Below are 13,420 nucleotides of genomic sequence, written 5' to 3' on the forward strand. Positions count from 1 at the left end.
AACTGGTTCCTCTATGATGCGAATCTATTGTTAGTTTTTGGTTGACAAGTTGCCCATTGGTGCAATGTGAGCATTGGTGGCCTGGAAACATGGCTTTTCTTCTTTGATCATCTTATTTTCAATCATTTCTATTTCTACAGCCTGAAGAAGCACACTACATCATCCACTTTCAAATCATTGAAATTGGGTTTTTGAAGGATGAATTTGCAGGCAATGTACCACTCCTTAGGCATTGAGTTGGATTGAGGTACTTAACCTCAGATTTTTTGTCAACTTAAGGACTTTGCAATTTCTCCAAATGTAAGAAGAAGTTAAACATGAATTGACAATTTGTTGTCTACTTCCACCTGGGACAACCGGGTATATTTGTCTAAAGTCTCCTCCAAAAACAATCACCTTTCCACCAAATGGTAAATTTGAAGAAGCCCCTGATGCGGATGTTAAAATATCTTTTAATGATCTATCCAAAGCTTCAAACCCATGCTTGTGTACCATCAGTGCTTCATCCCATATAATTAGTGAGGTTTCTCTTAATAGATATGCAAGATCGCTATCTGGCTTTATGTAACAAAATGAATCCTCAACCAAATTAATTGGGATGTGAAACCTGGAGTGTGCAGTCCTACCTCCAGATAACAAAAGTGATGCGATTCCACTTGAAGCAACACTTAAAACAATATTTCCTTGGGATCTTATAGATGCACATAAGGTCTTCCAAAGATAAGTTTTTCCAGTCCCACCATAACCATAAACAAAAAATACCCCACCTTTATTCTTATCAACCGCTTCAATGATTTCTTCATATACAGAATGCTGCTCATCAGTAAATGAAGAAAACAGTTGTTCAAACTCTTGAGCTAACATCACATTGTCATAAGCTAGTTCTTCACTAAGTAAAAGATTATTTGCAGAAGAGATGGAATCTTGATTAGGAAAAGGCATGGTAGAAAACTTTTTTAGAGTAGAATTATTTCTTAATAGAAACTTTTCTATCTCAAACAATGTAAGGTTTTTGAGTTGTTCTTCAATAAGTTCTAAACCTGTACATTTTAAAAACATGTGTTATACAAAAAATAAATTAAATATAGATTTTTAAATAGATATAATAAAACAGGAAATTAAATCATGATATGAATTTTTATACCTGGATGCTTTAAAACAATGCGCTGTTTGTATAAAATATCATCTGACAAATAAGTCCATGTAGTTTCCCAAACAAATTCAGGTCTAGACATGCTCTCCGACATTAGCAATGTGCAAAATAAACTTCTTAAGTAATAACCAGTGCCTGTAAAACTTGCTTCTACAATTGCTTCAACGTATTCATTGTCATCATCCAAAAGGCCACATGCATAACATGCATCTCTAAATGTTGGATATTCAACAGAGTTGACGGTTCGTATTTGAGCAAATGTTGTTGGACCTTTTACCTTGTTCAACCAAATTCTTAAATAATAAGCTTCACCAAGAGAAGGAGAAACTGCATGAATTCTGCCAATGGAAAATCCTTTTTCCCTTGGTTTCCAATAATGTTTGTCGGCTTTCCAAACAAACTTTGTAGGAAATTCAACATCAGTTAAAGTACGTGCTTCTGGATAATTTTGATTGCATTTGAACCACTCTAAAAACATTGAGGAAGAAACAGATGGTTTATCTAATATATCATCAAGATCATCAAACGACTCATAAATAACCTGTTGTTGACCAGGTAGATGAAAAGGAAGCCTAATCACTGAGGGATTCCTATAATGTATATCATATGAAAAAATCCTCCATGATGCTTCACATGCAGATATATATCTATAACTATAGTAATCTTTGATTTCATCAATGTTTTCTTGATTGTGATTTTCTTGATTGGTTGGTACAAAACAAACCGATGCTCTATCATGGCCTTTATTTATATATTTAAACAAATATTTGATGGAACCGGCTTGATTGCTCCACTCAACATTGATGTGTGCTTGATATCTTTTTAAGAGTGTTTTGTTATACGGCACAACGCTTGTATTATCCAACATAATACTTGACTCTCAACAAAAAAACCATTATTTCGTCTTCTGTATACGATATAACCATCACCGTCAATTGATGTGAATTCATGGAATTTTTTGGGAAAATTTTTTGAACACTTTCCGTCAATCATGCATGGACAGTTCTTGTTTGCAATGCCACACGGGCCATGAATCATGAACTCCCTTACAAGATAATACATTCTGGATCTAACTTTTTGTCTGGTATTTCAGCTGAAATAAATGGATCAATATGTTCAACTGTTGGAAGTTTGTGATCAGCATGCATAAATAAACACAGATGAGCATGAGGCAACCCACGTTTTTGAAACTCCACTGTATATACAACTATAAAAAAAGATAAACAAACATATCAGATTGTTACATCAAAATGAATAGCAAAAATAAGTGTATTAATTAAAGTTTAATACAAAAAATACATTTAATGTTAATAGAAAGTTTGTAATTAATATAAAATAGGGGAAGATATGGTGGATTACTAAATATGGCATAATATATAGTTAACTTAATATGAAATAGGTCAAATCAGAAATGAAAGATCAGGGGGTATAATAACCTACAGCCGTCAAAAGTAAAAATGATGGAAGCTGGAAAACCAAAAGTCTGGTTTACGAATTAAATGTTTAGATTTAGAAGATTTTGTTTACAAAGTATATTAATATATGTCAAATGATAGATGAACACCACATCTTTTTAACTTTGTTCTTTAAGTTTTCTGAAAAAAAATGGCAGCTCTAGTATCATGGAGGTTTAATCATTTAGAAGGTTGTTTTGTGCTAAGAATGAACGATCGAAGGGTGATAAAAATAAGAACGTTGAGAGGGGTGTTGAATCTAGAAGAACATGTACTCAGAAAGCTGTATGAGTTAGGGATCTGTCCGGAAGAGGATTTTGGAAAACCAGTGAGGCTCATGAAAAATCTTTATCAAATATTTGATCCTAATCAAGTACAACCAGAAGTTCCAGCACAAGTCGTTCAATGGACTTTTTTTGAAACTGATCAGAACATCCAACTGCGATATGACAATGATGAAACAAAAAACTTGTCATTGGATGAAGTTCTGAGCATGCAAGGGGTTTCTTTTTTTGAAAAAATGCTTTCCATTGAACCGATTTTTGTTGGAACGCATTCATCATCGCTTCTCAGTTTCAAAAAGGCTCTTTCAAGGAGATTGGAGGTTGAATAAGAGATTTTCAAAGAGCTTGTTGCTGCTGGTTGGATTAGTGATGAAGAAGCTGAAGGAAGTGATGGCTATGTCTCGAATGTGGATCTAGACATCACAAGTGATGATGAATGCTTCTATTGAGGTAAATAAATTAAATATCGAAATTTCTATATTAATCTTTTTAGTTAACTTTGTACCTTAATGTATTTGTATTTCTGGATTTAGTAGTCATTTTATAGATTGACAAAGTTATGATATGTAACATTTTACACATAGTAAAATAGGGGAAATGTCTTATATGTTTTGTATAAGAGAATTATATTGTTTAACTAAATAGTTGTAATATATTAGTGTTATAATATGATTATTAAGGGTGTGTTTGGGATAGCTTATCTAAGTGAAAAGGGAGTTTTTGTTGAAAGGAGTTATAAAGTTGTGTATTTTTTAAAAAGATTTTTTGAAAAAAATGTTTGGATTAAGTTATTTGTTTAGAAAAATCAAAAAGACCAAAATAGACACTCTTTGAGGGATTGTAATGGTTTTGAGGGTTAAATGGTGTAATAGGTAATTCAAATCAATGAAGTTAATAAGTTAGAGATTCCTAAGTTTTGAAAACTCATATATTTTGCTTTAACCATAACTTAAAATCCAAAAGACGTTATGGTTTGCCAAACACCTTATTAACTTTAGCAAAAATTTTATCAGTTATAAGTTATGAAAATAAGGAATTCCAAACACCCAATAAATAAGAAATTTTAATAGATGTTTTTGTTTGCTTATTATTAGAGTTTTATTAGTATAGTTTTAGGTTCAAATATATAAAGCATTTCAATAAGTTAGTTACGGTTTAATAGTAAGCCTTGAAAATACCTATTATTATAGTAGTTTTAGATTATTTGAGAAAATTATAACAACAATTAAGCATTTAAGTTATAATGTTTTGAGTTTTGGTTATATTTTGAATATAGGTGGTGGCTGGTTGTGAATGCAAGTGATGGGTGCTGGTGAATGCAGGTGGTGGTGGTGGTGAAAACTTTGTTTTTCATGTTTATGATATGTAATGGTATGGTTATGGTGAACTAAAGACAATTTTTTTTAAACTGTTTGCCTTATGTTTATAAGGCTTGGTATGTAATATATTATTATTCTAGGATGGCATGCTAATTATATATATTATGTGATATATGATAATATATTTGATATGTATAATTATTTTCCTTAATATGGTTTGGTAGCATACATATATGTTTGTTGATGATAGGTAGAAATAAGGAGAAAAAAGTACCTGCTTGGACCTTTCCAAGTATTGAATTCTCCTTGATGTCTTTAATGATAGAATCCAATTTGATTTTGAATAATCAACAAAAAATATCAGGTCTGTCTTCGGCATTAAGCGTTGTGTCTTCTAAAAATCTTTTAACTTCTGGCCATTTAGGGTTACATGTAATTGTAATGAAAAAATCTGGATAGCCATACCACTTACAAAGAGACATGGCATCTAAATAATTTTGCAACATGTAACGTGCACTGCCAGTAAAGGAAGAAGGTAGTATAACACGCTGACCAACTGTAGACAGATCGTTGTTGCCTTGATTTTGAAAAGAACGGAGATTCTCATAAGTCTCACATCTTAATTTCTTTTGCTGATTACGTATGAAAAAGAGTCTTTCACTTTCGATCATTGTATACGCATCAACTAAAAATTGCTGAAAAAGGTACCTAGAAAGTAGAATCAATGAATAATGATTCAATCTGTCTTGGATCATGTAACAGAAAAACTCTCTCATTGTGCATAAGCGTGTTTTAGTGGTGTTTGAACCATAAACATCACGATGAGGAATTTCAATTCTGTAACAATCATCACCATAAATAAAAATAATCGGATACTGAAGTGGCACATAAGAGAGATGTAATTCACTAATACGTTGCAGAAAACCTTCTTTGGTCTTGACAATAATATCTCTAGGTTCAAGTGACGTGTCAATGTCTCCAACAACTAAAGCAACAACCTCAGAAGCAGTTGGCAAGTTATATGTTCTTCCATCTTTATTTCTTTTTGCAATAAGGCGTAACTTTAGATCAGCATGAGGATTGCATCGAAAACAGTCACGGGCCATTCGGTAAGATTTCACCAACTCATTCTGTGCATCTAACATGTTTTTCAACTCCTGAATAATCTCTACATCTAAAGTTTCAGATGCTTCTGTCGACGCCTTGTTGGAATTACTGAAAAAAAATATATGTAATGCAAAAATTAGTTAGCTATTGTGAAAACTATAAATCATATAAAATATAATTCTGTTAACTAAGTAGAAAACATACCCCATACATTCTTGTCTGTTTGCTACCTCATTTTCAGTATCATATATATATATAACGTAGAAAATTTAGCGTTTGAACCATCTGTTGGTAGAAGACTTCCAATAGAATGGTAATTTTCACCGCTCAATCTAAAAATAAAAGGACCTTTACCTCGGTTTAGGGAGGAATCAACTTTTCCACCCATTGATGTAAAAGCAAACATTGAATTGTATCGACGAATATTTTTCAAAAAATGTTTGCTTTTTGAATCCAGACCACTAAAAAGACGTTTATAACTGGATGGAGGTTCTTTAAAAGTTGAAAGACGAACTTTGCTGTATCCACAACATAAACTAATGCTTGATTTATTCTTTCTTTGTCTACTTCGTAATGCTTCATCCTTCCACAATTTTGCATTACATTTTTCACATACATGACTTTGATCTCCATGATCTAAATAATCCGATACAAATTATTTACTACATTTATTAATACGTCATTATAAGATAGTAAAATTTAATATGTTAAAAAAATATAATAAAATAAAGAATATTTTTTACCTTTAGATTTACCAGAGAATATTTTATTCATTAATTCTACATCATCATCATCTTGATCTTGTTCTATTACATCTGATGTAGATGTATTAGATATATTTGTTTTTCTGATTTGGATGAAGATGCTTTAATATTCCTTGCGTTAGAAGATTGAGCGGTTGCTTTTTTTGAATTAAGATATTGTTTTCTGATCAGCCGAGAGATTTGTGGATTGCTGTTATCATCATTGCTGTAAGACACTATAATATATGTACAAAACAATTATAAGTAAGTAGTCACATATAAATTAAAATATGTATCATCATCTAAAGGAAAAGTATAAAAGATAAGTATAGTTATTTACCGTTGGTAATATGTAAGGCCCCGTTACCGGTAGCCCTACTTTCGTGTTGGATTTACTCATAAACGCAGTTCTAAATATCAGAGTTAATTAAAACATTCGCGGAATATAAAAACTTTCGTAAAACATTTCATAGCAAAACACATCTTGTCTTAAAACAACATCTTGTCTTTCAAAATGAACAAAACATTAAACTTAAACGTCTTGAATCTTCCGATGCCAGCCTCTTATTCAGTGCCACGTGTCTCCTCAAGCGAGCTGCCTCATCCTACTCACCTGCGTGCATACTAAAAGTCAACTACGCTGAGTGAGTTCTAGTTAATCATACATTATACAATACACATAAACTTATATTCTTTCAATCATACTTTCATACTTTCATACTTTCTTTTGTATTAACTTGCTTTCATATCTTACGTTATAAAGAGCATTACGCCCTACATTCCTCGAGTATTATTAGGGCTCGGTACCCTCCTTCCTCGAGTATTATTAGGGCTCGGTACCCTTCTTCCTCGAGTATTATTAGGGCTCGGTACCCTCCTTCCTCGAGTATTATTAGGGCTCGGTACCCTCTTTCCTCGAATATTAGTAGGGTTCGGTTCCCTAGTTCTCGAATATTAGTAGGGTTCGATTCCCTCTTCGTTACCATACAACCATACATCATACCTCGAGTATTATTAGGGCCCAGTACCCTCTTCGTAACCATACAACCATACAACCATCATTTCCTTCTTTTATTAACTTTATCACATTCATACACATAAGCATACATATCATACTTACCTTATACATAGCGTTACAACCTGACAGTACGTGCAATATCCGAAGATCGTTCACGTACCATCAAGCAATCATTCATGCATTTCACATTATTCACATAAGGCATACACTTATCTCTTAGGATAAGCGTATTAGCAAACATATTGAGTACGCACATAGCCCCAAAAACATAACACATAAATGGGGCTAGAAACTCACCTGAATCTTGTTACGCTCTCCGTTAATCGTTATTCCCTTCTTGAGCTGTGCACGGCTAACTGTATAATATTTACATATATCAATTAACTGCTACAACTCATGTTGTATTTCTATCTTTATATAACCCACAACGAACGGGGGTCCGGGGGCAGCGCCCCTGGCAGCGAGGTCTAAGGGCGGCAGCCCCTAGCAGGGTCCAAGGGGCAGAGCCCCTGGCTGGGGTCGAGCTGTCTTAACACATTTTTCATTAGGTTTTTAATTTATTTTCTAATTTGCTAGCTCCAACGAACTTATCATTAAGCGAACTTAACAATAAGCGAACTTACTGTAAGCGAACTTGTATTAGGCGAAGTTAGTGTTCGGCGAAGTTATCAGTTAGGCGAACTTAGCCTTAGGCGAAGTTATCAGTTAGGCGAACTTAGCCTTAGGCGAAGTTATCAATTAGGCGAACTTGCTTGAAAGCGAAGTTAAGCTTGCAGGCGAAGTTAAGCTTTGCAGGCGAAGTTATGGCTTTGCAGGCGAAGTTGTGCAGCAGCCCCGTTGTTCATCCTTAATCCCTAAAATCATCATCGTTTAACGTGAAACTCTTGGATACGATATTTAACCAACTCGCGATCAATCCTATGGTCGTTTTTTGGATATGGTTTAACCCGAAAACACGTAAAGTTTGGACCTTTAAGTTCAAAAACGTTCAATACTAGTGTTAAGGGTTCATTAACCGAGCCGTTTCCATTTTCGGGTTCATTACACTCGTATTTATCATCAAGTTTACAACTTTATGTTTCGTTTATACCCGATCTACTCTCGTTCTAAGTTTCAATGCTAAACGTTTATAAAAACGTAAACTTTAAGATCAAAACGTACCTTTTATACGTTCGGTGCGGTCACGGTTTGCTTGGTTATCTCGTATATTGAAGATCTAATAGTGGTCGGCTTGATTTTTGGATTGAATCCGCTCTCTCTCACTCTCTCGGCCGTATGAGGTGTAGTGTATGTGTGTGTTTTGAGTGTGTAGAGATTTATGAAAGATGGAAATGATAATTAGGGTTTTAGGATGGTTTAAGGGGATATTTATATCCCTTAAAGCCCATGGACCTAAGGCCTATTACCCTTAATCCATCTTAATTAATCTAAGTCCATGATCCGTTCTTGTTTAATATTAGCTAATATTATTAAATGCCGGACCATTCAACGAAATCTTTCTTTATTTAATATTATAAAATTTAGGATGTTACATAATATTAGAAAGTGGTTGTGTAATATTGTAATCCGAAGAAGCAATAACGTTATGAACATTTGTAATTGATTGATAAGAAACATCATTTTCCTTTCTATGGTGCTTATTTGGTTGTGTTATTGGAAGGTTGAAATTGAAATTGTTGTCTTTCAAAGATGCTGCAAATTCATGAATGTGTATTGTTATGATGGATGTATTATAAAGGACAATAGATTTAATTATATTACCTTGAAAATTTTGGCTTAAATTTGGTGAGTACATCTTTTGTTTTCTATTTTGTCTTCTTTCTTTAAAAACTATATGTGAATAATATAAATTGTAATTACAAATTGTAATTACGTAAGAAGATATAAATTAAATAAATTATACCATTTGAGGTGGTAGATTGTGGGCTTATTATCTGTGAATCTGTATGAAAAAAAAAATTATAACGGTTGTTAATAAACATGTCTATTTTTATTATTAATAAATAACTATGTTACAAAAATAACATTCGAAAGTGAATCGCGGGTGAAATTGTTGGGTTTTTTTAACAGCCATTTCGAGTTTTCTTTTCTGTCTCATAAACTTTGCTTCAACAGTATTTTGATTGTGATTTGTAAAAAATGTTATTTTTGAATCTAAAATTAGTAGTTGTATTAAAAAGAAAAGGTAATTTATAACATGGTATTTAAATAATTAAATGAACAAAACGTAACATTGGTATTCTATAACAAAAAACTTTATATAACATTTGAAAACATTACATTATAGTTTTCATTAAGAAATTTATATTGAATGACAAAAAAACTTAAAAGTTTTTAAATGTATATATAAGTTGAAAATTTAAAACAAAATAAAGTTTTTGGTAACATGAAAACATGTAATACTTTAAAATATAAACACAAAACAAACATAAAGTTAATTAAAAACCATAACATAGTGATACATTTCCAAGTAGTCTTAAACCAAAAGGTACACAACAGGAAATACAACAATAAAACCATAAACCTTGGAATGAATCCAAGATCTGATAATAGTTCTTAAAAAACAGAGATAATTAAAAAGACTTCAAAATAACATAGAAGAACATTAAAAACATAAACATAAACACTTCATTTTTCAAGCTTGGAGATTAGCAGGGCAGGCTTGCAATCAGGTTTGGTGGTAGACATATCCCCAAGTTCAACAACATCGTAAGTGTTCATCAAATTTTTCTTGAAACTTGGATTTTTGGATTTCCTCTTAAAAAGTTGCAGTGTCACAAACATCAGGCTTCTCAATTTGTTTGTCATTACTTTGTTTTCCAGCTGGAGTAATGACATTATCATCCATAATTTCAACAACAGCCTATAAATTTATAAAATAAGCTTGTAATTAAATGTTGCATTTTCTATTAATAAATTGAAAATTTAAAGTTAAATTGATGGTAATTACCATTGTTTAAGAGCTTGGCTTGAGTCAATACCACCAAGATTATCAACCTAATATGTATTTACAAACAAAGAATGAAGTTCAAATATTTAAAATTATATTTATATAAGGTTGAAAAAAATATGTAATACTGTAAAGAATTGACATAATTTTAACTATATAAAGGTCATACATTGGGGTTCAGTATGTCTTGAGACTAACTATCATCCAAACAGTTGGTCAAACATGCGGAGTCATCAACCTTTAATTGGAAAAATTTACCATCACAGTTTGTTAGTGAAAAAATGTATGTTGAATGTATTTTTATATAAATGTATTACCTCAGAATTGTTTGACTTCTTTTTAAGCTCAAAGATAATATCAGCATCATCAATGACTTTGGAAACACCAAAAACCCAAAAGTTGTTTTTCTGATTAAACTCGGTAATATCAATCCGAAATGCAAACTTTTTCCCCACAAGAACATCGAACTCATCAGGATACAAAACTTTATCAACACCCTGTTTTAAGTAACATTTTACAACAATATTAACATCAAATAGTTATTAAAATTAAAAATATAAGCCAGAAAAATTATAAAGTAATAATGGTATATTACAGCAGCATGTTTGTCAACTAAAGCTTTAGCAGAAGTGTTGAGAATTTTCGAAGCTTCTTTGTCAAAACTGTCAAAGAAACACTTCCTGTGGAATCCTGAACCACCAATGGGAGTTTCAGCCTGCATAAATAATAAATCATGTAACATACTATGATTATAAGAAAAATATGATGATAAAATTTAAATATAATATTACCTTTCAACAACTTCAATAACAGTATTATTGCAACTCTCTGTTTACATTCAAAAACATCTTCTTGATCAACCAAAACACCCACAGTATGTTCATCACTATCACACTTTTTTGTAACCTTCTTGTGACAAGTTTTACAAGCAAAATAATACCAGGGCAATTCTTCTTGTATCATCCGAACAGTGCCAACAATAACCACAGACTTCACCTATATTTATGTTAACTCTATTATAACATAACATAAATATTAAATATTAAAAAAAGTCAAATAAAGTTTACCTCATTCAAAGTTATCTCAGCTATGTTAACAAATTCGCTCCTTACAACATATTCATCATAGAGGGATAAAAATATTCCAGATAACCTAGATGATTGGGTGGAACATGATGAACCAGCAGAGTTTTAAAGGAGGCTGATAAAAAATGAAAAATTTAGTGAGTAAAATAAAAAATATGCAAAATCATATTATATTGTAATATGAAACTTTAATAATGAATGTATAAAACCTGTTTCAAAATGAAGTAATTTCAACAATGTCAGAATTCGCAAATAGCTTTGAAACATTAAAACAGTTGTTTACATAACCGAAACGACCAAAGTACTTCAATGTGCCAGACTGGAGTACAACAACAATAACACCATTTTCATTTCTGTTTTGCCAGTGCTCTAAAACAGAATCAGCATAAGAATCCCACAAAGAAAGGTAAATTGAATTCATCCTTGCAAAACAGAATTAAAAATAATATTTCAACAAAAGTGGTTACAAACTAAATTTATAATTATAAAATATTAAGACTGAATACATACTCAAGATCTTGTAGAATGACATTCACTTTCTTTGTGTCTTTACCCTTTGATGTCTTGAATTTCTTCAGATCTTTAACATCAGCAACAAAACCAATAACATCTGGAAAAATAATTTGTGGATTTAAATATAAAAAGTTAAAGTACATAGAAAAAAATTAATTGTACAATATAAAATCTGTTTACCTAAAGCTTGATTATCAGGAACAGTTTTTTCAATGATATCCTTAAAATCTGTGAAACAGAATCCATATACTGGACCAGAGAAATCAAAACATGGGAACACATCACTGTCCACAAAAATACCAAGCTTGTTTTGGTTGTTCACATATTTTTACTTTGAGTCATTCAAACCAATCGTAGGCCTCACAATGTAATAACAGTCTACAAAAGTAAAATTAAAGAAGTGTAAATAAGATTTAATCAAAAAATGATTTAGTGATTTTAAAAAAACTAAAAGCATAATCTAAAAAAATAAAAAATCAACATATGATATTAATTGTGCAAAGTAAAAGTAATATTAAGTATAAAAAGAGGATAATATTATAAAGAAGCTGATTCATTAATAATATCTAAAATTATTTATTAATTTTAATAATAAATAAAAAAAGTTGAAACACAAAATAGGTTATACTCTTTTGAATAAAAATGGAAAACTATAAAATACAAATAACTTTAATTCACATACAATTTGACAAATATTCCTAAAATTACTTAAAGATACATACTAATTTTATAACGTATGTTCAAATATAATACAAATACAATGAAGAAAAAAATAGAGTGTAAACAACTATTAAAAAAATTAGTATAAACAATCAAGAGAATTATAGTAAATGTTATCAATATTTACTACAAAATTATAATATAAATTCTAAACTAATATAATAACAAATAAGAAATCAACATATGATAACAACTGTGCAAAGTAAAAATAATATTGTTGACTATAAAAATAAAAGAATAGTAAAAATAACTTGATTCATGAAGAAGACTTTCAAATTTGGGAAACCATCTTCTAAGAACATTAGCTTGCATTGTGGTTCCCTGTAAGTAAAAAGTATAGGTCAAAAAAATATGAAAAATAAAACAACATAATTTAAAAGAAAATGTATAAATTAAATGGATTAAGATATACCTGTACATCCACAACAATCATTTCAATTGAGTAAAACTGATCTGGATTATTATACAAAGGCTGCTTCCATAAACGGATTACACGAACTTTGACAATGTAATCACGACGAGCCAAATCCAAATCCTTCAAATAAGTGATGTTTCTGTACCAAAATAATATGCAAAAAACAAATTTATTAATTATAAGCTGATATAAATAAAGAATGCATTACAACATAAAGTATTAGAATATACCCGTGTTCCATGACTTCACAAGAAAGATACAATACAGAAATTAAAGACAAGTGGGAGGTGAGCGTGCAAAATTGTGAGCATGTGGGGGAGTATTTATAGAGGAAGAACAACAATCTATTTTAGGCTATATGAAAAATAGAAGGCAAATCTTCTTTCTTGATTTGATAAATTGTTAACTAAATTGGGAAAGATTTTCTCTAAAGAGAACTTTATTAAGACTAAACAAATATAAGTTTGTACCAACTTTTACATAAACCAATACATAAAAACGGTTAAAAACAGAATACATCAAAATATCCATAAAATATTTACAATATTTTGAAAAGACTAAACACTTTAAAAGTTTAAGTTTAGTTAAAAATATAAACTACAGTTTATAATTTTCAAAATATAATTATTACAAATCTATGATTATAAAGTTTCAGATTA

The 13,420-nt window shown here is 30.9% G+C and overlaps 1 protein-coding gene and 1 long non-coding RNA gene across 2 annotated transcripts; both read right to left on the reverse strand.

Annotated features, from left to right (window-relative positions):
- Positions 1 to 225: 225 nt before the first annotated feature.
- Positions 226 to 5,950, reverse strand: LOC143635536 (uncharacterized). The gene is made up of 5 exons (XM_077103353.1): positions 5,832 to 5,950; positions 4,683 to 5,425; positions 2,228 to 2,348; positions 1,145 to 1,743; positions 226 to 1,040 (listed from the first exon to the last, which is right to left on the reverse strand). Exons 1-5 carry the CDS (start codon positions 5,948 to 5,950, stop codon positions 226 to 228), a joined length of 2,397 nt encoding a protein of 798 aa, XP_076959468.1.
- Positions 5,951 to 10,056: 4,106 nt separating this feature from the next.
- Positions 10,057 to 12,319, reverse strand: LOC143635522 (uncharacterized). The gene is made up of 3 exons (XR_013154067.1): positions 11,807 to 12,319; positions 10,624 to 11,723; positions 10,057 to 10,525 (listed from the first exon to the last, which is right to left on the reverse strand). It is a non-coding gene; the product is annotated as an uncharacterized LOC143635522 (long non-coding RNA).
- Between the last annotated feature and the right edge of the window lie 1,101 nt (positions 12,320 to 13,420).

This window comes from Bidens hawaiensis, unplaced genomic scaffold, assembly GCF_021521415.1.
Source record: "Bidens hawaiensis isolate Kalapana, Puna unplaced genomic scaffold, B.hawaiensis_p1.1 tig00007551_1, whole genome shotgun sequence".
Taxonomy (NCBI): domain Eukaryota; kingdom Viridiplantae; phylum Streptophyta; class Magnoliopsida; order Asterales; family Asteraceae; genus Bidens; species Bidens hawaiensis.

Excerpts from the sequence above, each read along its gene's own strand:
- LOC143635536 (XM_077103353.1), bottom strand. The coding sequence starts at position 5,950 with ATGGAGATCAAAGTCATGTATGTGAAAAATGTAATGCAAAATTGTGGA. Across the intron at positions 2,349-4,682 it reads TTTAGATGCCATGTCTCTTT|TGGAGTTTCAAAAACGTGGG; the intron begins GTAAGTGGTATG and ends TTGTATATACAG. Across the intron at positions 1,041-1,144 it reads CATTGTTTTAAAGCATCCAG|GTTTAGAACTTATTGAAGAA; the intron begins GTATAAAAATTC and ends TAAAATGTACAG.